At 36.0% G+C, this 26,946-nt stretch overlaps 1 protein-coding gene across 1 annotated transcript in view; it reads left to right on the forward strand.

Annotated features, from left to right (window-relative positions):
- The window catches only part of sls (sallimus), a 115,140-nt gene that overhangs the window by 71,461 nt on the left and 16,733 nt on the right, over window positions 1–26,946 (forward strand). Inside the window, exons 33-34 of the mRNA XM_089646111.1 lie at window positions 2,634–12,371; window positions 12,460–26,862. Of these exons, the coding sequence (XP_089502237.1) occupies window positions 2,634–12,371; window positions 12,460–26,862 (24,141 nt within the window). The remainder of the gene's footprint in view (window positions 1–2,633; window positions 12,372–12,459; window positions 26,863–26,946) is intronic.

Raw genomic sequence — 26,946 nt, forward strand, 5'->3', positions numbered from 1 at the left:
AAGGAGTCCAAGGATAACATCAATAAAATAATAGCAAAAGACAAACCTAGCGAGCAATTAGGATCGTTTGTTAAAATATCTGACACATGCATTGAAGATTCAGCAGCTATTTTTGAGGAATTACCAGAGCATATATCCACAACTGTTATAGAAAACGATAAAGGAATATTTGTAGCAAAATCAGTCCGTAAACGACACTTAGAAAATGTCAGGGACAAAAAAAAGAAATCACTGAAATCACAACCATACAGGAAGATAATATGGAACCTACAATAATTGTCATCATTACAGAAAATATATTAGATGAATCTAATGAAGCATTTGACCAAACGTTAAATGTCGTTATGGAAGAACTCCCAGAAGAAATAACAACCATTATTCATGAACCTGAGAGCGGAAAACCAATATTCAAAACAATTCAGAAGCGCATATTAAAAAAGAAAAAGGGTGATAAGGAAGAGGTTACACAGATCATCACAACTCAAGAAGATAATATGGAACCCAAAATATCTGTGTTCGTAACCGAGTTTAGAAATGATGATAGAGCTTCTTTAGTGGAAGAATTACCAGAACAAATCACAACTACCATAACTGAAAATAAAAACGGAAAGACTACTTCAAAGATGGTACGTAAGCGCCGTCTGAAAAATAAAATAGGAGCAAAACAAGAATTCTCAGAAATTCAAACCAAAGTAGAAAGTGATACAAAGCCGGAAACATTTGTAATGGTAAAAAAGAAATCCGTTCATGAATTAGAGGCTGTAGTTGAAGAATTACCAGAACAGATATCTACAATTGTTACAGAAAATGTTGATGGAAAAACTGTTACAAAAACCCAGCACAAACGTTTGATTAGAAAAAGAAAAGGGCTCGATGAACAAATAACTGAAATTATGACAACATATGAAGATGATGTAGAACCTTTTACAACCGTTGTTATAACAGAGCAGATGGTAAATGATTCTGTAAACTTAACCAAGCCTTTGACTATTGTTTTGGAAGAACTTCCAGAAGAAATTACAACAATAGTGAAAAAGAACGATGATGGAAGACAAACATCCAAAACCATTAAAAGGCGGGTTCTAAAAAAGAAAACGGGTCCCAAGGAAGAGGTCACCGAGATCATCACAACTGAAGGAGATGACATTGAACCCAAAGTTTGTGTATTCGTAACTCAATCTGAGGTCATTGAGTCAACACCAACGGTTGAAGAATTACCAGAGCATATCACAACTACCATAACGACAGATAAAAACGGAAATACAACTACGAAAAATGTACGAAAACGAATTCTGAAAAAGAAAATGGGCCCGAGAGAAGAAATCATAGAAATCATAACAAAAGAAGAAAGTGAAATGGACCCAGAAACACATGTAAGGGTAACGATGAAATTAAATGAAGCATTGGCAGCTATCGTCGAAGAATTGCCAGAAAATATATATTCAACTGTAACAACGAATGACGAAGGAAAAACTGTTACAAAAACGATCCGAAAATGTGTACTTAGAGAAAAAAGGGGAAAAAATGAAAAAAATACTGAAATTACAACCACGTATGAAGAAAAAATGGAACCTACTACCGCTGTTGTTGAACAAGAGAACATCTTAGATGAATCGTTAGAAGCAATAAAACTGGCATTAACTGATGTTATAGAAGGACTCCCAGAACAAATTACTACTTTAGTTAATGAAACTAATGACGGAAAACAAACAACTAAAACTATACGAAAACGTATACTGAAAAAAAAGAAGGGTTTCAAAGAAGAGGTCAGTGAAATCATCTCAACAGAAGGTGATGATATACCAAGCGAAATAACAGTTTTCGTAACAGATATTGTGAGTGATGAGTCAGTTCCAAAAATTGTAGAATTACCGGAACAAGTCAAAACTATTATAACTGAAGATAAATATGGAATGACAACTACAACAACTGTAAAAAGGCGCATTTTTAAAAAGAAAAGGGGACAATTGGAAGAAATTACTGAAATAATCAGAAAAGAAGAAACTAACATGGAACCAGAAACATTAGTAGTGGTAAAAATGAAATCCATAGAAAAGCCACATGCAACTGTTGAAGAATTGCCGGAAAAAATCGGAGCCACCATAATAGAAAAAAAATTAAGTAATCCCGCTAGTAAGATTATTCGAAAGTGCTCACTGAAAAATAAAAAAGAACCTCAGGAAGAGGTAACCGAGATCATCGAAACAGGTGAAGATAAGGAACCAGAAATATTTGAAGGCACAACAGAATTAAAGAATTATGTGAAAACTTCTACAGTTAAAAAAATACCAAAACAAATCAATACTGCCATCATAACCGAAGATAACAATAACCTTGAACCAAAAACAATTGAAATGGTTACCGGAAAGTTATTTGATTTATCAGAATGTGAACATAGAATCAACAATATAGTCACACCCAGTGAAGATTTTATTCGCGTCAACACATTAAACAATATCCATAGTTCGGTAACTGATAAATATAGTACATTAACCACAAATCATAAAATACACACAACAAATTCGTACACACTAGAGGCTACTGAAGGCATATTTCACTATTCACTAATCGCTTTTTAACACAAAATATTGACAATTTAATTTATTTTTAGTGACACTCATTTATTATTTCAGATACTTTTGATGTCTGCACACCTACAATAACACAACAGAAAACACTGACATTGAAAACACAAGATTCTCAAACAAATGATTACAATAGTGTGAACATATCACAAACACAAATACAGAAACATTTAAAGATACAAAAAACAGCTACAGAAACACATTCACTTAACCAGAAAACATTATCTGCGGAAGAAATTACTCAAATCACAACATCAACAATTGATAGCGTAGAACCCATAACATCGCTGATAGATAGAGAACAAATAGATGACATTGTTGAAAATCTACAAGAAGCGACGATAATGGAACCTGGACAGGACACCCCAAGCACTCAAAGTATCCGAAAACGTATAGTTAATAAGAATAAAGTGAGCATCGAAGAAGCCACCGGAACAATAACCAGGTCAGAAGATGATATGGAACCCAAAGCATATATGGTTACAACAGAGGTTTTCGACGAGCAAGCTGAAGTTTTACAGGAGCTGCCTGAAGAAGTCAAAACTATGGTAATAGAATCTGTATCAGGAAAAACAATTACCAGAACAACAAAAAAAAATATTTTGAAAAAGAAAAAAGGACCAAGTGAAGAAATTACTGAAATCACGACCACAACAGAAGGAGATACGGAACCCAGAGTGTCCGTTTTCGTTACGGAAAAGTTTACTGAAGATTCTTTGGAAGATATCAATTTCAATAAATTTGATCACAAGAGTGCTGTAATCATTGAAGAATTACCGCAAGAAGTTACAACAGTTGTAACAAAAACTGAAGAGGGAAAACCATCCATCAAGACCGTCAAAAAGAGAATAGTGAAAAAGAAAAAGGGTTCAAAGGAAGAAATCACAGAAATAACTACAACTATAGAAGACAATATGGAACCGATAACATCTGTTACGGTTACAGAAAATACAATTGACGAGTCAGAAGTCATTGCCAACGACACTCCTGAAGAAGTCGAAACAATTATAATAGAATCTGAACAGGGCCCACGGACATCTAAAACAATCAACGAAAAGAAAAAGAAAAAGGGTGGCAAAAAAGAAGACACCGAAACAATTACAAGATTAGACGACGGTATCAAAACGAAAACTATTTTTACTACACAGAAATTTATGGATGAGCCGGCCGAAATGGTTCAAGAATTGCCTGAAGAGGTCATCACTATGGTAACAAAATCGGTAAAAGGAATACCTACCACTAAAACCATTCGAAAACGTACATTGAAAAAGAAAACAGGTCCGAAGGAAGAAATAACTGAAATCACAACCACAACCGAAGGTGATATGGAACCCGTAGTATCGGTTGTTGTCACAGAGAAGATAACAGAAGAATACATTGAAGACATCAATTTTAATAAATTTGATGACAATAATGCAGTAGTTGTTGAAGAGCTACCTCAAGAGATTATAACAACTGTGACAGAAACTGAACAAGGAAAACCGTCTACCAAGACGGTCAGAAAACGGATAGTGAAAAAGAAAAAAGGTCAAAAGGAAGAGATCACCGAAATAACCACCACAACGGAAGATGATATGGAGCCAATCACATCAGTTACCGTAACCGAAAATACAATGGATGAGCAGGCAGACTTTGTCGAAGAGCTTCCTGAAGAAGTCACAACAACTATTACACATTCAGAACAAGGCGCCCCGATAACTAAAACTATACGAAAGCGAATTATGAAAAAGAAAAAAGGAGGTAATAGTGAATACACCGAAACAACTACAACGTCAGAAGGTGATTTGGAACCCATTACTTCCATTGTTACAACAGAGAAAATATTGGATGAGCCAGCTGATGTAGTTCAGGAACTGCCTGAAGAGGTTGTTACTATGGTAACAGAAACTAAAGAGGGTAAACCGACTACTAAAACTATTCGAAAGCGTATTTTGAAAAAGAAAAGGGGACCCAAGGAAGAAATCACTGAAATCACTACCACGACCGAAGGGGATTTGGAACCCAAAGTCTCAGTCGTGGTCACAGAAAAAATACATGAAGAAACTCTAGAAGACTTTAAATTGACTAGCTTTGATAATAAGAACGCCGTCATCGTCGAAGAACTACCACAAGAAGTTATAACAACAGTTACAGAAAGTGCACAGGGAAAACCATCTACAAAGACAGTCAAAAAACGGATAGTGAAAAAGAAAACAGGTCCCAAGGAAGAGATCACCGAAATAACCACCACAACGGAAGATGATATGGAGCCAATCACATCAGTTACCGTAACCGAAAATACAATGGATGAGCAGGCAGACTTTGTCGAAGAGCTTCCTGAAGAAGTCACAACAACTATTACACATTCAGAACAAGGCGCCCCGATAACTAAAACTATACGAAAGCGAATTGTGAAAAAGAAAAAAGGAGGTAATAGTGAATACACCGAAACTACTACAACGTCAGAAGGTGATTTGGAACCCATTACTTCCATTGTTACAACAGAGAAAATATTGGATGAGCCAGCTGATGTAGTTCAGGAACTGCCTGAAGAGGTTGTTACTATGGTAACAGAAACTAAAGAGGGTAAACCGACTACTAAAACTATTCGAAAGCGTATTTTGAAAAAGAAAAGGGGACCCAAGGAAGAAATCACTGAAATCACTACCACGACCGAAGGGGATTTGGAACCCAAAGTCTCAGTCGTGGTCACAGAAAAAATACATGAAGAAACTCTAGAAGACTTTAAATTGACTAGCTTTGATAATAAGAACGCCGTCATCGTCGAAGAACTACCACAAGAAGTTATAACAACAGTTACAGAAAGTGCACAGGGAAAACCATCTACAAAGACAGTCAGAAAACGGATAGTGAAAAAGAAAAAAGGTCCCAAGGAAGAGATCACAGAAATAACCACCACAACGGAAGATGATATGGAGCCAATCACATCAGTTACCGTTACCGAAAATATCATTGATGAGCAGGCAGACTTTGTCGAAGAGCTTCCTGAAGAAGTCACAACAACTATTACACATTCAGAACAAGGCGCCCCGCTAACTAAAACTATACAAAAGCGAATAATAAAAAAGAAAAAAGGAGGTAATCGTGAATACACTGAAACAACTACAACGTCAGAAGGTGGTTTGGAACCCATTACATCCACTGTTACAACAGAGAAAATATTGGATGAGCCAGCTGATGTAGTTCAGGAACTGCCTGAAGAGGTTGTTACTATGGTAACAGAAACTAAAGAGGGTAAACCGACTACTACAACAATTCGAAAGCGTATTTTGAAAAAGAAAAGGGGACCAAAGGAAGAAATCACTGAAATCACTACCACGAGTGAAGAAGATTTGGAACCCAAAGTCTCAGTCGTGGTCACAGAAAAAATAACTGAAGAAACTCTAGAAGAATTCAAATTGAGTAGCTTCGATAACAAGAATGCTGTCATCATTGAAGAACTACCACAAGAGGTGACAACAACCGTTACAGAAAGGGCACAGGGAAAACCATCTACAAAGACGGTCAAAAAACGGATACTGAAAAAGAAAAAGGGTCCCAAGGAAGAGATCACAGAAATAACCACCACAACGGAAGATGATATGGAGCCAATCACATCAGTTACCGTTACCGAAAATATCATTGATGAGCAGGCAGACTTTGTGGAAGAGCTTCCTGAAGAAGTCACAACAACTATTACACATTCAGAACAAGGCGCCCCGATAACTAAAACTATACGAAAGCGAATTGTGAAAAAGAAAAAAGGAGGTAATAGTGAATACACCGAAACAACTACAACATCAGAAGGTGATATGGAACCCATTACTTCCATTGTTACAACAGAGAAAATATTGGATGAGCCAGCTGATGTAGTTCAGGAACTGCCTGAAGAGGTTGTTACTATGGTAACAGAAACTAAAGAGGGTAAACCGACTACTAAAACTATTCGAAAGCGTATTTTGAAAAAGAAAAGGGGACCCAAGGAAGAAATCACTGAAATCACTACCACGACCGAAGGGGATTTGAAACCCAAAGTGTCAGTAGTAGTCACAGAAAAAATAACTGAAGAAACTCTAGAAGAATTCAAATTGAGTAGCTTCGATAATAAAAACGCTGTCATCATTGAAGAACTACCACAAGAAGTTACAACAACCGTTACAGAAAGTGCACAGGGAAAACCATCTACAAAGACGGTCAAAAAACGGATATTGAAAAAGAAAAAGGGTCCCAAGGAAGAGATCACAGAAATTACCACCACAACGGGAGATGATATGGAGCCAATCACATCAGTTACCGTTACCGAAAATATCATTGATGAGCAGGCAGACTTTGTTGAAGAGCTGCCCGAAGAAATAACAACAAGTATTAAAGATTCAGAACAAGGCGCCCCGACAACTAGAACTATCCGAAAGCGAATTGTGAAAAAGAAAAAAGGAGGTAAAAGTGAATACACCGAAACAACTACAACATCAGAAGGTGATTTGGAACCCATTACTTTCATTGTTACAACAGAGAAAATATTGAATGAGCCAGCTGATGTAGTTCAAGAACTGCCTGAAGAGGTTGTTACTACGGTAACAGAATCTGAAGAGGGTAAACCGACTACTAAAACAATTCGAAAGCGTATTTTGAAAAAGAAAAGGGGACCCAAGGAAGAAATAACTGAAATCACTACCACGACCGAAGGGGATTTGGAACCCAAAGTCTCAGTCGTGGTCACAGAAAAAATACATGAAGAAACTCTAGAAGACTTTAAATTGACTAGCTTTCACAATAAGAATGCTGTCATCATCGAAGAACTACCACAAGAGGTTACAACAACAGTTACAGAAAGTGCACAGGGAAAACCATCTACAAAGACAGTCAGAAAACGGATAATGAAAAAGAAAAAAGGTCCCAAGGAAGAGATCACCGAAATAACAACCACAACGGAAGATGATATGGAGCCAATCACATCAGTTATCGTTACCGAAAATATCATTGATGAGCAGGCAGACTTTGCCGAAGAGCTTCCTGAAGAAGTCACAACAACTATTACACATTCAGAACAAGGCGCCCCGATAACTAAAACTATACGAAAGCGAATTTTGAAAAAGAAAAAAGGAGGTAATAGTGAATACACCGAAACAACTACAACAATAGAAGGTGATTTGGAACCCATTACTTCCACTGTTACAACAGAGAAAATATTGAATGAGCCAGCTGATGTAGTTCAAGAACTGCCTGAAGAGGTTTTTACTACGGTAACAGAATCTAAAGAGGGTAAACCGACTACTAAAACAATTCGAAAGCGTATTTTGAAAAAGAAAAGGGGACCCAAGGAAGAAATCACTGAAATCACTACCACGACCGAAGGGGATTTGGAACCCAAAGTCTCAGTCGTGGTCACAGAAAAAATTACAGAAGAATCTCTAGAAGACTTTAAATTGACTGGCTTTGATAACAAGAATGCTGTTGTTATTGAAGAACTACCACAAGAGGTTACAACAACCGTTACAGAAACTGCACAGGGAAAACCATCTACAAAGACGGTCAAAAAACGGATACTGAAAAAGAAAAAGGGTCCCAAGGAAGAGATCACAGAAATAACCACCACAACGGAAGATGATATGGAGCCAATCACATCAGTTACCGTTACCGAAAATATCATTGATGAGCAGGCAGACTTTGTCGAAGAGCTTCCTGAAGAAGTCACAACAACTATTACACATTCAGAACAAGGCGCCCCGATAGCTAAAACTATACGAAAGCGAATAATAAAAAAGAAAAAAGGAGGTAATAGTGAATACACCGAAACAACTACAACGTCAGAAGGTGATTTGGAACCCATTACATCCATTGTTACAACAGAGAAAATATTGGATAAGCCAGCTGATGTAGTTCAGGAACTGCCTGAAGAGGTTGTTACTACAGTAACAGAAACTAAAGAGGGTAAACCGACTACTAAAACAATTCGAAAGCGTATTTTGAAAAAGAAAAGGGGACCAAAGGAAGAAATCACTGAAATCACTACCACGACCGAAGAAGATTTGGAACCCAAAGTCTCAGTCGTGGTCACAGAAAAAATAACTGAAGAAACTCTAGAAGAATTCAAATTGAGTAGCTTCGATAACAAGAATGCTGTCATCATTGAAGAACTACCACAAGAGGTGACAACAACCGTTACAGAAAGTGCACAGGGAAAACCATCTACAAAGACGGTCAAAAAACGGATACTGAAAAAGAAAAAGGGTTCCAAGGAAGAGATCACAGAAATAACCACCACAACGGAAGATGATATGGAGCCAATCACATCAGTTACCGTTACCGAAAATATAATTGATGAGCAGGCAGACTTTGTCGAAGAGCTTCCTGAAGAAGTCACAACAACTATAACACATTCAGAACAAGGCGCCCCGACAGCTAAAACTATACGAAAGCGAATAATAAAAAAGAAAAAAGGAGGTAATAGTGAATACATCGAAACAACTACAACGTCAGAAGGTGATTTGGAACCCATTACATCCATTGTTACAACAGAGAAAATATTGGATGAGCCAGCTGATGTAATTCAGGAACTGCCTGAAGAGGTTGTTACTACGGTAACAGAAACTAAAGAGGGTAAACCGACTACTAAAACAATTCGAAAGCGTATTTTGAAAAAGAAAAGGGGACCCAAGGAAGAAATCACTGAAATCACTACCACGACCGAAGGGGATTTGGAACCCAAAGTCTCAGTCGTGGTCACAGAAAAAATAACTGAAGAAACTCTAGAAGACTTCAAATTGAGTAAGTTTAATAACAAGAATGCTGTTGTTATTGAAGAACTACCACAAGAGGTTACAACAACCGTTACAGAAAGTGCACAGGGAAAACCATCTACAAAGACGGTCAGAAAACGGATAATGAAAAAGAAAAAAGGTCCAAAAGAAGAGATCACCGAAATAACCACCACAACGGAAGATGATATGGAGCCAATCACATCAGTTACCATTACGGAAAATATTATTGATGAGCAGGCAGACTTTGTCGAAGAGCTTCCTGAAGAAGTCACAACAACTATTACACATTCAGAACAAGGCGCCCCGATAACTAAAACTATACGAAAGCGAATTGTGAAAAAGAAAAAAGGAGGTAATAGTGAATACACCGAAACAACTACAACATCAGAAGGTGACTTGGAACCCATTACTTCCATTGTTACAACAGAGAAAATATTGAATGAGCCAGCTGATGTAGTTCAAGAACTGCCTGAAGAGGTTGTTACTACGGTAACAGAATCTAAAGAGGGTAAACCGACTACTAAAACAATTCGAAAGCGTATTTTGAAAAAGAAAAGGGGACCCAAGGAAGAAATCACTGAAATCACTACCATGACCGAAGGGGATTTGAAACCCAAAGTGTCAGTAGTAGTCACAGAAAAAATAACTGAAGAAACTCTAGAAGAATTCAAATTGAGTAGCTTCGATAATAAAAACGCTGTCATCATTGAAGAACTACCACAAGAAGTTACAACAACCGTTACAGAAAGTGCACAGGGAAAACCATCTACAAAGACGGTCATAAAACGGATATTGAAAAAGAAAAAGGGTCCCAAGGAAGAGATCACAGAAATAACCACCACAACGGGAGATGATATGGAGCCAATCACATCAGTTACCGTTACCGAAAATATCATTGATGAGCAGGCAGACTTTGTTGAAGAGCTGCCCGAAGAAATAACAACAAGTATTATAGATTCAGAACAAGGCGCCCCGACAACTAGAACTATCCGAAAGCGAATTGTGAAAAAGAAAAAAGGAGGTAAAAGTGAATACACCGAAACAACTACAACATCAGAAGGTGATTTGGAACCCATTACTTCCATTGTTACAACAGAGAAAATATTGAATGAGCCAGCTGATGTAGTTCAAGAACTGCCTGAAGAGGTTGTTACTACGGTAACAGAATCTGAAGAGGGTAAACCGACTACTAAAACAATTCGAAAGCGTATTTTGAAAAAGAAAAGGGGACCCAAGGAAGAAATAACTGAAATCACTACCACGACCGAAGGGGATTTGGAACCCAAAGTCTCAGTCGTGGTCACAGAAAAAATACATGAAGAAACTCTAGAAGACTTTAAATTGACTAGCTTTCATAATAAGAATGCTGTCATCATCGAAGAACTACCACAAGAGGTCACAACAACAGTTACAGAAAGTGCACAGGGAAAACCATCTACAAAGACAGTCAGAAAACGGATAATGAAAAAGAAAAAAGGTCCCAAGGAAGAGATCACCGAAATAACAACCACAACGGAAGATGATATGGAGCCAATCACATCAGTTACCGTTACCGAAAATATCATTGATGAGCAGGCAGACTTTGCCGAAGAGCTTCCTGAAGAAGTCACAACAACTATTACACATTCAGAACAAGGCGCCCCGATAACTAAAAGTATACGAAAGCGAATTGTGAAAAAGAAAAAAGGAGGTAATAGTGAATACACCGAAACAACGACAACGACAGAAGGTGATTTGGAACCAATTACTTCCACTGTTACAACAGTGAAAATATTGAATGAGCCAGCTGACGTAGTTCAGGAACTGCCTGAAGAGGTTGTTACTACTGTAACAGAAACTATAGAGGGTAAACCGACTACTAAAACAATTCGAAAGCGTATTTTGAAAAAGAAAAGGGGACCCAAGGAAGAAATCACTGAAATCACTACCACGACCGAAGGGGATTTGAAACCCAAAGTGTCAGTAGTGGTCACAGAAAAAATAACTGAAGAAACTCTAGAAGACTTTAAATTGAGTAATTTTGATAACAAGAATGCTGTAGTCATTGAAGAACTACCACAAGAAGTTACAACAACCGTTACAGAAAGTGCACAGGAAAAACCATCAACAAAGACGGTCAAAAAACGGATAGTGAAAAAGAAAAACGGTCCCAAGGAAGAGATCACCGAAATAACCACGACAACGGAAGATGATATGGAGCCAATCACATCAGTTACCGTTACCGAAAATATCATTGATGAGCAGGCAGACTTTGTCGAAGAGCTGCCTGAAGAAATAACAACAAGTATTATAGATTCAGAACAAGGCGCTCCGACAACTAAAACTATACGAAAGCGAATTTTGAAAAAGAAAAAAGGAGGTAATAGTGAATACACCGAAACAACTACAACAATAGAAGGTGATTTGGAACCCATTACTTCCACTGTTACAACAGAGAAAATATTGAATGAGCCAGCTGATGTAGTTCAAGAACTGCCTGAAGAGGTTTTTACTACGGTAACAGAATCTAAAGAGGGTAAACCGACTACTAAAACAATTCGAAAGCGTATTTTGAAAAAGAAAAGGGGACCCAAGGAAGAAATCACTGAAATCACTACCACGACCGAAGGGGATTTGGAACCCAAAGTCTCAGTCGTGGTCACAGAAAAAATTACAGAAGAATCTCTAGAAGACTTTAAATTGACTGGCTTTGATAACAAGAATGCTGTTGTTATTGAAGAACTACCACAAGAGGTTACAACAACCGTTACAGAAACTGCACAGGGAAAACCATCTACAAAGACGGTCAGAAAACGGATAGTGAAAAAGATAAAAGGTCCAAAAGAAGAGATCACAGTAATAATTACAACAACAGAAGACGATATGGAACCTATTACATCTGTTATTGTAACAGAAAATACCATTTTTGAACCTGCAGTTATTAATGAAATCGACACACCACATAAATGTACAGGTGCACTAATTCAAGACGATTTACACAGAAATACTAATTTTACAAAGATTCACAATACACAAACAAAAATGATTCTTGTTGATTCAATACAAGGTAAAAACACAAACATAACACTAAATTAACCAATTAATAAACGATACCATAAAATTTCTGTTTTTAACAATTTCTTTTATCATTTCAGAGCAAATAGATGACTTCACACCCTTATCCAAAACTACACGAAAAACACCAACACAATTATTACACGAGGAGCCAAATGCTGAATGTAATATTGTCGAAATTATAACCATCGATACACTAAATAAATCTGAAATAACACTGCCAGAAAGAAAAACCACAACCAAAAAAATACAATCAATAACAGAAGTCAATATTGAGGACGATTCATCTGTAGTTATTGAAGAAATTCCTGAAGAAGAATCTACTTCTGAGATACAAAGAGAAGATGGAATAACACAAACTAAAACCATTAAACGGCGAATAATCAAAAACAAAAAGGGTGGGAGAGAAGAACGAACTGAAATTGTTACCACTGTTGAAGGTGACGAGGAACCAAAAACATCAATTACTGTGACCACAACGCCCATCGATATGACATCTGAAGAAGTAGTCTCTGAAATAGTTCCAGAAGAAAAATATAGTAGCCTAACAATTGAAGAATTGCCAGAGGAAGTCAGTACATCCACAGTTAAAACATCAGATGGAATCACTAAAACAAAGACAATGAAAAAGAGAATTATTAAAAAGAAGAAGGATGGCAAAGAAGAATTCACTGAAATAGTTACGACTGTGGATGGAGACGAAGAACCAAAGACATCAATAATTGTAACAGAAAAGATTATTGATGATACAACAGAACTTGTAGCGTCAGAAATAATTCCAGAAGAGAAATATAGTAGCGTTACAATTGAAGAATTACCAGAAGAAGTTAAAACAACAACAATTAAGACAGAAGAAGGAGTAACAAAAACAAAGACGGTTAAAAAGCGAACGATAAAGAAGAAGAAGGATGGAAAAGAGGAATTTACGGAAATTGTTACTACTATCGAAGACGATGAAGAACCACAAACATCAGTTATTATAACCCAAAAGCCGATCGATGACACAAAGGAAGCAGTTGTCTCTGAAATCATCCCTGACAAGAAATTCAGTGTTTCAACAATTGAAGAGTTACCTGAAGAGGTAATTTCAACAATTATTGAAGCCCAAGATGGTACTTCTACAACTAAAACAATCAAAAAGAGAATTATCAAAAAGAAAAAGGGAGGGAAAGAAGAACGAACTGAAATTGTTACCACTGTTGAAGGTGACGAGGAACCAAAAACATCAATTACTGTGACCGAAAAGCCCATCGATATTACATCTGAAGAGGTAATCTCTGAAATGATTCCAGAAGAAAAATATAGCAGCATAACAATTGAAGAATTGCCAGAGGAAGTCAGTACATCCACAGTTAAAACACCAGATGGAATCACTAAAACAAAGACAATCAAAAAGAGAATTATTAAAAAGAAGAAGGATGGCAAAGAGGAATTCACTGAAATTGTTACGACAGTGGATGGAGACGAAGAACCAATGACATCAATAATTGTAACAGAAAAGATAATTGATGATACAACAGAACTTGTAGCCTCAGAAATGGTTCCAGAAGAGAAATTTGGTAGTGATACCATTGAAGAATTACCAGAAGAAGTAAAAACAACAACAGTTAAGACAGAAGATGGAATAACAAAAACAAAATCAGTTAAAAAGCGCACTATTAAGAAGAAGAAGGATGGAAAAGAGGAATTCACAGAAATTGTAACGACTATTGAAGATGACGAAGAACCTAAAACATCAATTATTATAACCCAAAAGCCGACCAATGACACAAAGGACGCAGTTGTCTCAGAAATCATCCCTGACGAGAAATTCAGTGTTTCAACGATTGAAGAGTTACCTGAAGAGGTAATATCAACAATAGTTGAAGCCCAAGATGGTACTACTACAACTAAAACAATCAAAAAGAGAATTATCAAAAAGAAAAAGGGAGGAAAAGAAGAACGAACTGAAATTGTTACCACTGTTGAAGGTGACGAGGAACCAAAAACATCAATTACTGTGACCGAAAAGCCCATCGATATGACATCTGAAGACGTAATCTCTGAAATAATTCCGGAAGAAAAATATAGTAGCGTAACAATTGAAGAATTGCCAGAGGAAGTCAGTACATCCACAGTTAAAACATCAGATGGAATCACTAAAACAAAGACAATTAGAAAGAGAATTATTAAAAAGAAGAAGGATGGCAAAGAAGAATTCACTGAAATTGTTACGACTGTGGAAGGAGACGAAGAACCAAAGACATCAATAATTGTAACAGAAAAGATAATTGATGATACAACAGAACTTGTAGCCTCAGAAATAATTCCAGAAGAGAAATATAGTAGTGTTACCATTGAAGAATTACCAGAAGAAGTTAAAACAACAAGCGTTAAGACAAAAGAGGGAATAACAAAAACAAAAACAGTTAAAAAGCGCACTATTAAGAAGAAGAAGGATGGAATAGAGGAATTCACAGAAATTGTAACGACTATCGAAGATGACGAAGAACCTAAAACATCAATTATTATAACCCAAAAGCCGATCGATGACACAAAGGACGCAGTTGTCTCAGAAATCATCCCTGACGGGAAATTCAGTGTTTCAACGATTGAAGAGTTACCTGAAGAGATAATATCAACAATAGTTGAAGCCCAAGATGGTACAACTACAACTAAAACAATCAAAAAGAGAATTATCAAAAAGAAAAAGGGAGGGAAAGAAGAACGAACTGAAATTGTTACCACTGTTGAAGGTGACGAGGAACCAAAAACATCAATTACTGTGACCGAAAAGCCCATCGATATGACATCTGAAGAGGTAATCTCTGAAATAATTCCAGAAGAAAAATATAGTAGCGTAACAATTGAAGAATTGCCAGAGGAAGTCAGTACATCCACAGTTAAAACACCAGATGGAATCACTAAAACAAAGACAATCAAAAAGAGAATTATAAAAAAGAAGAAGGATGGCAAAGAAGAATTCACTGAAATTGTTACGACTGTGGATGGAGACGAAGAACCAAAGACATCAATAATTGTAACAGAAAAGATAATTGATGATACAACAGAACTTGTAGCCTCAGAAATAATTCCAGAAGAGAAATATAGTAGTGTTAAGATTGAAGAATTACCAGAAGAAGTTGAAACAACAACAGTTAAGACAGAAGAGGGTGTAACAAAAACAAAAACAGTTAAAAAGCGCACTATTAAGAAGAAGAAGGATGGAAAAGAGGAATTCACAGAAATTGTAACGACTATCGAAGATGACGAAGAACCTAAAACATCAATTATTATAACCCAAAAGCCGATCGATGACACAAAGGACGCAGTTGTCTCAGAAATCATCCCTGACGGGAAATTCAGTGTTTCAACGATTGAAGAGTTACCTGAAGAGATAATATCAACAATAGTTGAAGCCCAAGATGGTACAACTACAACTAAAACAATCAAAAAGAGAATTATCAAAAAGAAAAAGGGAGGGAAAGAAGAACGAACTGAAATTGTTACCACTGTTGAAGGTGACGAGGAACCAAAAACATCAATTACTGTGACCGAAAAGCCCATCGATATGACATCTGAAGAGGTAATCTCTGAAATAATTCCAGAAGAAAAATATAGTAGCGTAACAATTGAAGAATTGCCAGAGGAAGTCAGTACATCCACAGTTAAAACATCAGATGGAATCACTAAAACAAAGACAATTAAAAAGAGAATTATTAAAAAGAAGAAGGATGGCAAAGAGGAATTCACAGAAATCGTTACGACTGTGGATGGAGACGAAGAACCAATGACATCAATAATTGTAACAGAAAAGATTATTGACGATACAACAGAACTTGTAGCCTCAGAAATAGTTCCAGAAGAGAAATATAGTAGTGTTACCATTGAAGAATTACCAGAAGAAGTTAAAACAACAAGCGTTAAGACAGAAGAGGGAATAACAAAAACAAAGACGGTTAAAAAGCGCACTATTAAAAAGAAAAAGGATGGAAATGAAGAATTCACGGAAATTGTTACGACTATTGAAGACGACAAAGAACCTCAAACATCAATTATTATAACCCAAAAGCCGATCGATGACACAAAGGACGCAGTTGTCTCAGAAATCATCCCTGACGAGAAATTCAGTGTTTCAACGATTGAAGAGTTACCTGAAGAGGTAACATCTACAATAGTTGAAACCCAAGATGGTACTACTACAACTAAAACAATCAAAAAGAGAATTATCAAAAAAAAAAAGGGAGGGAAAGAAGAACGAACTGAAATTGTTACCACTGTTGAAGGTGACGAGGAACCAAAAACATCAATTACTGTGACCGAAAAGCCCATCGATTTGATATCTGAAGAGGTAATCTCTGAAATAACTCCAGGAGAAGAATATAGTAGCGTAACAATTGAAGAATTGCCAGAGGAAGTCAGTACATCCACGGTTAAAACATCAGATGGAATCACTAAAACAAAGACAATTAAAAAGAGAATTATTAAAAAGAAGAAGGATGGCAAAGAGGAATTCACTGAAATCGTTACGACAGTGGATGGAGACGAAGAACCAATGACATCAATAATTGTAACAGAAAAGATAATTGATGATACAACAGAACTTGTTGCCTCAGAAATAATTCCAGAAGAGAAATATAGTAGTGTTAAGATTGAAGAATTACCAGAAGAAGTTGAAACAACAACAGATAAGACAGAAGATGGAATAACAAAAACAAAGACGGTAAAAAAGCGCACTATTAAAAAGAAAAAGGATGGAAATGAGGAATTCACAGAAATTGTTACGACTATCCAAGACGACGAAGAGCCTCAAACATCAATTATTATAACCCAAAAGCCGATCGATTACACAAAGGACGCAGTTGTCGCAGAAATCATCCCTGACAAGAAATTCAGTATTTCAACGATTGAAGAGTTACCTGAAGAGGTAATATCAACAATAGTTGAAGCCCAAGATGGTACTACTACAACTAAAACAATCAAAAAGAGAATTATCAAAAAGAAAAAGGGAGGGAAAGAAGAACGAACTGAAATTGTTACCACTGTTGAAGGTGAGGAGGAACCAAAAACATCAATTACTGTGACCGAAAAGCCCATCGATATGACATCTGAAGAGGTAATCTCTGAAATAATTCCAGAAGAAAAATATAGTAGCGTAACAATTGAAGAATTGCCAGAGGAAGTCAGTACATCCACGGTTAAAACATCAGATGGAATCACTAAAACAAAGACAATTAAAAAGAGAATTATTAAAAAGAAGAAGGATGGCAAAGAGGAATTCACTGAAATCGTTACGACAGTGGATGGAGACGAAGAACCAATGACATCAATAATTGTAACAGAAAAGATAATTGATGATACAACAGAACTTGCAGCCTCAGAAATAGTTCCAGAAGAGAAATATAGTAGTGTTACCATTGAAGAATTACCAGAAGAAGTTAAAACAACAACAGTTAAGACAGAAGATGGAATAACAAAAACAAAGACGGTTAAAAAGCGCACTATTAAAAAGAAAAAGGATGGAAAAGAGGAATTCACAGAAATCGTTACGACTATTGAAGACGACAAAGAACCTCAAACATCAATTATTATAACTCAAAAGCCGATCGATGACACAAAGGACGCAGTTGTCTCAGAAATCATCCCTGATGAGAAATTCAGTGTTTCATCGATTGAAGAGTTACCTGAAGAGGTAACATCTACAATAGTTGAAGCCCAAGATGGTACTACTACAACAAAAACAATCAAAAAGAGAATTATCAAAAAGAAAAAGGGAGGGAAAGAAGAACGAACTGAAATTGTTACCACTGTTGAAGGTGACGAGGAACCAAAAACATCAATTACTGTGACCGAAAAGCCCATCGATATGACATCTGAAGAAGTTATCTCTGATATAATTCCAGAAGAAAAATATAGTAGCGTAACAATTGAAGAATTGCCAGAAGAAGTCAGTACATCCACAATTAAAACACCAGATGGAATCACTAAAACAAAGACAATCAAAAAGAGAATTATTAAAAAGAAGAAGGATGGCAAAGAAGAATTCACTGAAATTGTTATGAGTGTGGATGGAGACGAAGAACCAAAGACATCAATAATTGTAACAGAAAAGATAATTGATGATACAACAGAACTTGTAGCGTCAGAAATAGTTCCAGAAGAGAAATATAGTAGTGTTACCATTGAAGAATTACCAGAAGAAGTAAAAACAACAACAGTTAAGACAGAAGATGGAATAACAAAAACAAAAACAGTTAAAAAGCGCACTATTAAGAAGAAGAAGGATGGAAAAGAGGAATTCACAGAAATTGTAACGACTATTGAAGATGACGAAGAACCTAAAACATCAATTATTATAACCCAAAAGCCGACCAATGACACAAAGGACGCAGTTGTCTCAGAAATCATCCCTGACGAGAAATTCAGTGTTTCAACGATTGAAGAGTTACCTGAAGAGGTAATATCAACAATAGTAGAAGCCCAAGATGGTACTACTACAACTAAAACAATCAAAAAGAGAATTATCAAAAAGAAAAAGGGAGGAAAAGAAGAACGAACTGAAATTGTTACCACTGTTGAAGGTGACGAGGAACCAAAAACATCAATTACTGTGACCGAAAAGCCCATCGATATGACATCTGAAGACAAAATCTCTGAAATAATTCCAGAAGAAAAATATAGTAGCGTAACAATTGAAGAATTGCCAGAAGAAGTCAGTACATCCACAGTTAAAACACCAGATGGAATCACTAAAACAAAGACAATCAAAAAGAGAATTATTAAAAAGAAGAAGGATGGCAAAGAGGAATTCACTGAAATCGTTACGACACTGGATGGAGACGAAGAACCAAAGATATCAATAATTGTAACAGAAAAGATAATTGATGATACAATTGAAGGAGTAGCCTCAGAAATAGTTCCAGAAGAGAAATATAGTACCACTTCAGAAATAATTGAAACTGCATATATTGAAGATAAGCCCATCAAAAAAGCAATCAAGAAGAAAAAGGGTACGGAAGAAAGAGGTGGACTTCCAACACCAATCATTTCCAAGGAAGTTGAAGAATTGATTATCACAGAAGACGAGGGTGTTTCAGAATTTTTCCCTGAAGAAAAATTGAAAACTTCATCAATTGAGGAAACAATGTTTGAAGGAGCTAAAACAACATCAATACAAACAAAACAAGGTGACATAGATATTCCTTTACAAAGAAACAAACATATTTCTCAAAGCACAATAACATTTGATCAAAAAACACAAACCATTCAAACAAACAAAAGTAATACACAAGAAATACAACTCGTTGACAAACAAACACTCCTTCAAGACAAACCTGAACAAATGACACAAATCATTAATGAAATACTTGAAACACAACCAGTACAAAAAGATATAACAACAATTATTGAAGATATTCCAGAAGAAATTACTTTAATAGAATCAATAACAAAAGATGGAAAACCATCAATGAAAACTACCAAGAAACGCATTATTAAGAAGAAACAAGGCCCCAAAGAAGAAGTTACTGAAATTGTTACAACCATCGAAGATGGTAATGAACCGCAAACATCCGTTATTATCACACAAAATGTCATTGAAGAAGAAGAAATCATTATTCCATTAAGAAAACAGGAAGTCAAAGACGCTAGTGTAACGGTTGAAGAAATGCCAGAAGAAGTTACAGTTACTGAAACAAGAACGGAAGAAGGCAAACCTTCAACAAAAACAATCAAGAAACGCATTATTAAGAAGAAACAAGGCCCCAAAGAAGAAGTAACTGAAATTGTTACAACCATCGAAGGTGATAATGAACCGCAAACATCTGTTATTATCACACAAAATGTAATTGAAGAAGAAAAGGTTATACCATTAACGAAACAGGTAGTCAAAGACACTGGTGTAACGGTTGAAGAAATGCCAGAAGAAGTTACAGTAACTGAAACAAGAACGGAAGAAGGCAAACCTTCAACAAAAACAACCAAGAAACGCATTATTAAGAAGAAACAAGGCCCCAAAGAAGAAGTAACTGAAATTGTTACAACCATCGAAGGTGATAATGAACCGCAAACATCTGTTATTATCACACAAAATGTAATTAAAGAAGAAAAGGTTATACCATTAACGAAACAGGTAGTCAAAGACACTGGTGTAACGGTTGAAGAAATGCCAGAAGAAGTTACAGTAACTGAAACAAGAACGGAAGAAGGCAAACCTTCAACAAAAACAATCAAGAAACGCATTATTAAGAAGAAACAAGGCCCCAAAGAAGAAGTAACTGAAATTGTTACAACCATCGAAGATGATAATGAACCGCAAACATCCGTTATTATCACACAAAATGTAATTGAAGAAGAAAAGGTTATTCCATTAACAAAACAGGTAGTCAAAGACACTGGTGTAACGGTTGAAGAAATGCCAGAAGAAGTTACAGTAACTGAAACAAGAACGGAAGAAGGTAAACCTTCAACAAAAATAATAAAGAAACGCATTATTAAGAAGAAACAAGGCCCCAAAGAAGAAGTTACTGAAATTGTTACAACCATCGAAGATGATAATGAACCGCAAACATCCGTTATTATCACACAAAATGTAATTGAAGAAGAAAAGGTTATTCCATTAACAAAACAGGTAGTCAAAGACACTGGTGTAACGGTTGAAGAAATGCCAGAAGAAGTTACAGTAACTGAAACAAGAACGGAAGAAGGCAAACCTTCAACAAAAACAATCAAGAAACGCATTATTAAGAAGAAACAAGGCCCCAAAGAAGAAGTAACTGAAATTGTTACAACCATCGAAGATGATAATGAACCGCAAACATCCGTTAATATCACACAAAATGTAATTGAAGAAGAAAAGGTTATACCATTAACGAAACAGGTAGTCAAAGACACTGGTGTAACGGTTGAAGAAATGCCAGAAGAAGTTACAGTAACTGAAACAAGAACGGAAGAAGGCAAACCTTCAACAAAAACAATCAAGAAACGCATTATTAAGAAGAAACAAGGCCCCAAAGAAGAAGTTACTGAAATTGTTACAACCATCGAAGATGATAATGAACCGCAAACATCCGTTATTATCACACAAAATGTAATTGAAGAAGAAAAGGTTATACCATTAACGAAACAGGTAGTCAAAAACACTGGTGTAACGGTTGAAGAAATGCCAGAAGAAGTTACAGTAACTGAAACAAGAACGGAAGAAGGCAAACCTTCAACAAAAACAATCAAGAAACGCATTATTAAGAAGAAACAAGGCCCCAAAGAAGAAGTTACTGAAATTGTTACAACCATCGAAGATGATAATGAACCGCAAACATCTGTTATTATCACACAAAATGTAATTGAAGCAGAAAAGGTTATACCATTAACAAAACAGGTAGTCAAAGACACTGGTGTAACGGTTGAAGAAATGCCAGAAGAAGTTACAGTAACTGAAACAAGAACGGAAGAAGGCAAACCTTCAACAAAAACAATCAAGAAACGCATTATAAAGAAGAAACAAGGCCCCAAAGAAGAAGTTACTGAAATTTTTACAACCATTGAAGATGATAATGAACCGCAAACATCCGTTACTATCACACAAAATGTAATTGAAGAAGAAAAGGTTATTCCATTAACAAAACAGGTAGTCAAAGACACTGGTGTAACGGTTGAAGAAATGCCAGAAGAAGTTACAGTAACTGAAACAAGAACGGAAGAAGGCAAACCTTCAACAAAAACAATCAAGAAACGCATTATTAAGAAGAAACAAGGCCCCAAAGAAGAAGTTACTGAAATTGTTACAACCATCGAAGATGATAATGAACCGCAAACATCCGTTATTATCACACAAAATGAAATTGAAGAAGAAAAGGTTATTCCATTAACAAAACAGGTAGTCAAAGACACTGGTGTAACGGTTGAAGAAATGCCAGAAGCAGTTACAGTAACTGAAACAAGAACGGAAGAAGGCAAACCTTCAACAAAAACAATCAAGAAACGCATTATTAAGAAGAAACAAGGCCCCAAAGAAGAAGTTACTGAAATTGTTACAACCATCGAAGATGATAATGAACCGCAAACATCCGTTATTATCACACAAAATGAAATTGAAGAAGAAAAGGTTATTCCATTAACAAAACAGGTAGTCAAAGACACTGGTGTAACGGTTGAAGAAATGCCAGAAGAAGTTACAGTAACTGAAACAAGAACGGAAGAAGGCAAACCTTCAACAAAAACAGTCAAGAAACGCATTATTAAGAAGAAACAAGGCCCCAAAGAAGAAGTAACTGAAATTGTTACAACCATCGAAGATGATAATGAACCGCAAACATCCGTTATTATCACACAAAATGTAATTGAAGAAGAAAAGGTTATTCCATTAACAAAACAGGTAGTCAAAGACACTGGTGTAACGGTTGAAGAAATGCCAGAAGAAGTTACAGTAACTGAAACAAGAACGGAAGAAGGCAAACCTTCAACAAAAACAATCAAGAAACGCATTATTAAGAAGAAACAAGGCCCCAAAGAAGAAGTAACTGAAATTGTTACAACCATCGAAGATGATAATGAACCGCAAACATCCGTTATTATCACACAAAATAAAATTGAAGAAGAAAAGGTTATTCCATTAACAAAACAGGTAGTCAAAGACACTGGTGTAACGTTTGAAGAAATGCCAGAAGAAGTTACAGTAACTGAAACAAGAACGGAAGAAGGCAAACCTTCAACAAAAACAATCAAGAAACGCATTATTAAGAAGAAACAAGGCCCCAAAGAAGAAGTTACTGAAATCGTTACAACCATCGAAGATGATAATGAACCGCAAACATCCGTTATTATCACACAAAATGTAATTGAAGAAGAAAAGGTTATTCCATTAACAAAACAGGTAGTCAAAGACACTGGTGTAACGGTTGAAGAAATGCCAGAAGAAGTTACAGTAACTGAAACAAGAACGGAAGAAGGCAAACCTTCAACAAAAACAATCAAGAAACGCATTATTAAGAAGAAACAAGGCCCCAAAGAAGAAGTTACTGAAATTGTTACAACCATCGAAGATGATAATGAACCGCAAACATCCGTTATTATCACACAAAATGAAATTGAAGAAGAAAAGGTTATTCCATTAACAAAACAGGTAGTCAAAGACACTGGTGTAACGGTTGAAGAAATGCCAGAAGAAGTTACAGTAACTGAAACAAGAACGGAAGAAGGCAAACCTTCAACAAAAACAATCAAGAAACGCATTATTAAGAAGAAACAAGGCCCCAAAGAAGAAGTAACTGAAATTGTTACAACCATCGAAGATGATAATGAACCGCAAACATCCGTTATTATCACACAAAATGTAATTGAAGAAGAAAAGGTTATTCCATTAACAAAACAGGTAGTCAAAGACACTGGTGTAACGGTTGAAGAAATGCCAGAAGAAGTTACAGTAACTGAAACAAGAACGGAAGAAGGCAAACCTTCAACAAAAACAATCAAGAAACGCATTATTAAGAAGAAACAAGGCCCCAAAGAAGAAGTTACTGAAATTGTTACAACCATCGAAGATGATAATGAACCGCAAACATCCGTTATTATCACACAAAATGAAATTGAAGAAGAAAAGGTTATTCCATTAACAAAACAGGTAGTCAAAGACACTGGTGTAACGGTTGAAGAAATGCCAGAAGAAGTTACAGTAACTGAAACAAGAACGGAAGAAGGCAAACCTTCAACAAAAACAATCAAGAAACGCATTATTAAGAAGAAACAAGGCCCCAAAGAAGAAGTTACTGAAATCGTTACAACCATCGAAGATGATAATGAACCGCAAACATCCGTTATTATCACACAAAATGTAATTGAAGAAGAAAAGGTTATTCCATTAACAAAACAGGTAGTCAAAGACACTGGTGTAACGGTTGAAGAAATGCCAGAAGAAGTTACAGTAACTGAAACAAGAACGGAAGAAGGCAAACCTTCAACAAAAACAATCAAGAAACGCATTATTAAGAAGAAACAAGGCCCCAAAGAAGAAGTTACTGAAATTGTTACAACCATCGAAGATGATAATGAACCGCAAACATCCGTTATTATCACACAAAATGAAATTGAAGAAGAAAAGGTTATTCCATTAACAAAACAGGTAGTCAAAGACACTGGTGTAACGGTTGAAGAAATGCCAGAAGAAGTTACAGTAACTGAAACAAGAACGGAAGAAGGCAAACCTTCAACAAAAACAATCAAGAAACGCATTATTAAGAAGAAACAAGGCCCCAAAGAAGAAGTAACTGAAATTGTTACAACCATCGAAGATGATAATGAACCGCAAACATCCGTTATTATCACACAAAATGTAATTGAAGAAGAAAAGGTTATTCCATTAACAAAACAGGTAGTCAAAGACACTGGTGTAACGGTTGAAGAAATGCCAGAAGAAGTTACAGTAACTGAAACAAGAACGGAAGAAGGCAAACCTTCAACAAAAACAATCAAGAAACGCATTATTAAGAAGAAACAAGGCCCCAAAGAAGAAGTTACTGAAATTGTTACAACCATCGAAGATGATAATGAACCGCAAACATCCGTTATTATCACACAAAATGAAATTGAAGAAGAAAAGGTTATTCCATTAACAAAACAGGTAGTCAAAGACACTGGTGTAACGGTTGAAGAAATGCCAGAAGAAGTTACAGTAACTGAAACAAGAACGGAAGAAGGCAAACCTTCAACAAAAACAATCAAGAAACGCATTATTAAGAAGAAACAAGGCCCCAAAGAAGAAGTAACTGAAATTGTTACAACCATCGAAGATGATAATGAACCGCAAACATCCGTTATTATCACACAAAATGTAATTGAAGAAGAAAAGGTTATACCATTAACAAAACAGGTAGTCAAAGACACTGGTGTAACGGTTGAAGAAATGCCAGAAGAAGTTACAGTAACTGAAACAAGAACGGAAGAAGGCAAACCTTCAACAAAAACAATCAAGAAACGCATTATTAAGAAGAAACAAGGCCCCAAAGAAGAAGTTACTGAAATTGTTACAACCATAGAAGATGATAATGAACCGCAAACATCCGTTATTATCACACAAAATGTAATTGAAGAAGAAAAGGTTATTCCATTAACAAAACAGGTAGTCAAAGACACTGGTGTAACGGTTGAAGAAATGCCAGAAGAAGTTACAGTAACTGAAACAAGAACGGAAGAAGGCAAACCTTCAACAAAAACAATCAAGAAACGCATTATTAAGAAGAAACAAGGCCCCAAAGAAGAAGTAACTGAAATTGTTACAACCATCGAAGATGATAATGAACCGCAAACATCCGTTATTATCACACAAAATGTAATTGAAGAAGAAAAGGTTATTCCATTAATAAAACAGGTAGTCAAAGACACTGGTGTAACGGTTGAAGAAATGCCAGAAGAAGTTACAGTAACTGAAACAATGACAGAAGAAGGCAAACCATCAACTAAAACCATTAAGAAACGAATAATCAAGAAGAAGCAAGGCCCTAAAGAAGAGGTAACAGAAATCGTCACCACCGTTGAGGACGATAATGAACCGCAAACATCTGTTATTATCACACAAAATGTTATTGAAGAAGAAGAAAAGGTTATACCATTTGATAAAGATATTGTAAAAGACACTAGTGTAACGGTTGAAGAAATGCCAGAAGAAGTTACAGTAACTAAAACAACGACAGATGAAGGAAAAACATCAACTAAAACTATCAAAAAACGCATTATTAAGAATAAGCAAGGCCCTAAGGAAGAGGTAACGGAAATCGTCACAACCGTCGAGGACGATAATGAGCCGCAAACATCCGTAATTATCACACAAAATGTTATTGAAGAAAAAGAAAAGTTTATATCTTTTGATAAAGATATTGTAAAAGACACTAGTGTAACGGTGGAAGATATGCCAGAAGAAATTACAGTGACTGAAAAAAGGACAGAAGAAGGCAAACCAACGACTAAAACAATAAAAAAACGCATTATTAAGAAGAAGCAGGGACCTAATGAAGAGGTTACAGAAATTGTTTCAACCATGGAAGACAGTATTGAACCTCAAACTTCTGTAATTGTCATACAAAATATCATTGAAGAAACCCTTCCAGAAGAAAAGGCTATTCAATTTGAAACACAACCAATTATCAAAGATACTTCTGTAACGGTTGAAGAAATTCCGGAAGAAGTTATACTAACTGAAACAAGGACAGCAGATGGAAAACCATCGACCAAAACTATCAAGAAACACATTATCAAGAAAAATCATGGTCCTAAGGAAGAAGTCACTGAAATCGTTACAATGCTTGAGGATAGTGAACCATTATCATCTATCATTATTATGGATAATAATTTGGAGGATACCCAACCTGAAGATAAGCTTGTTAAATTAAAAACAAAGGAAGTGTCGGAAGATGTTTTTGAATCACATGAGGAAGAAAAAATTGTGAAAAAACGTATTGTGAAGAAGAAACAAGGTTCCAAGTCTGAGTTAATAGAACCAGAACTTGAGGTAGCTGGTGAGTTTAAAATACCTAATCTGACACTTGTCAGTTCATGTTTTACACTTGTTAAAGATTATACTGTTGCGTCTGCAATTGGTA

This window comes from Hesperophylax consimilis, chromosome 23 (assembly GCF_061612785.1).
Source record: "Hesperophylax consimilis isolate HC1 chromosome 23, BYU_Hcon_1.0, whole genome shotgun sequence".
NCBI lineage: Eukaryota > Metazoa > Arthropoda > Insecta > Trichoptera > Limnephilidae > Hesperophylax > Hesperophylax consimilis.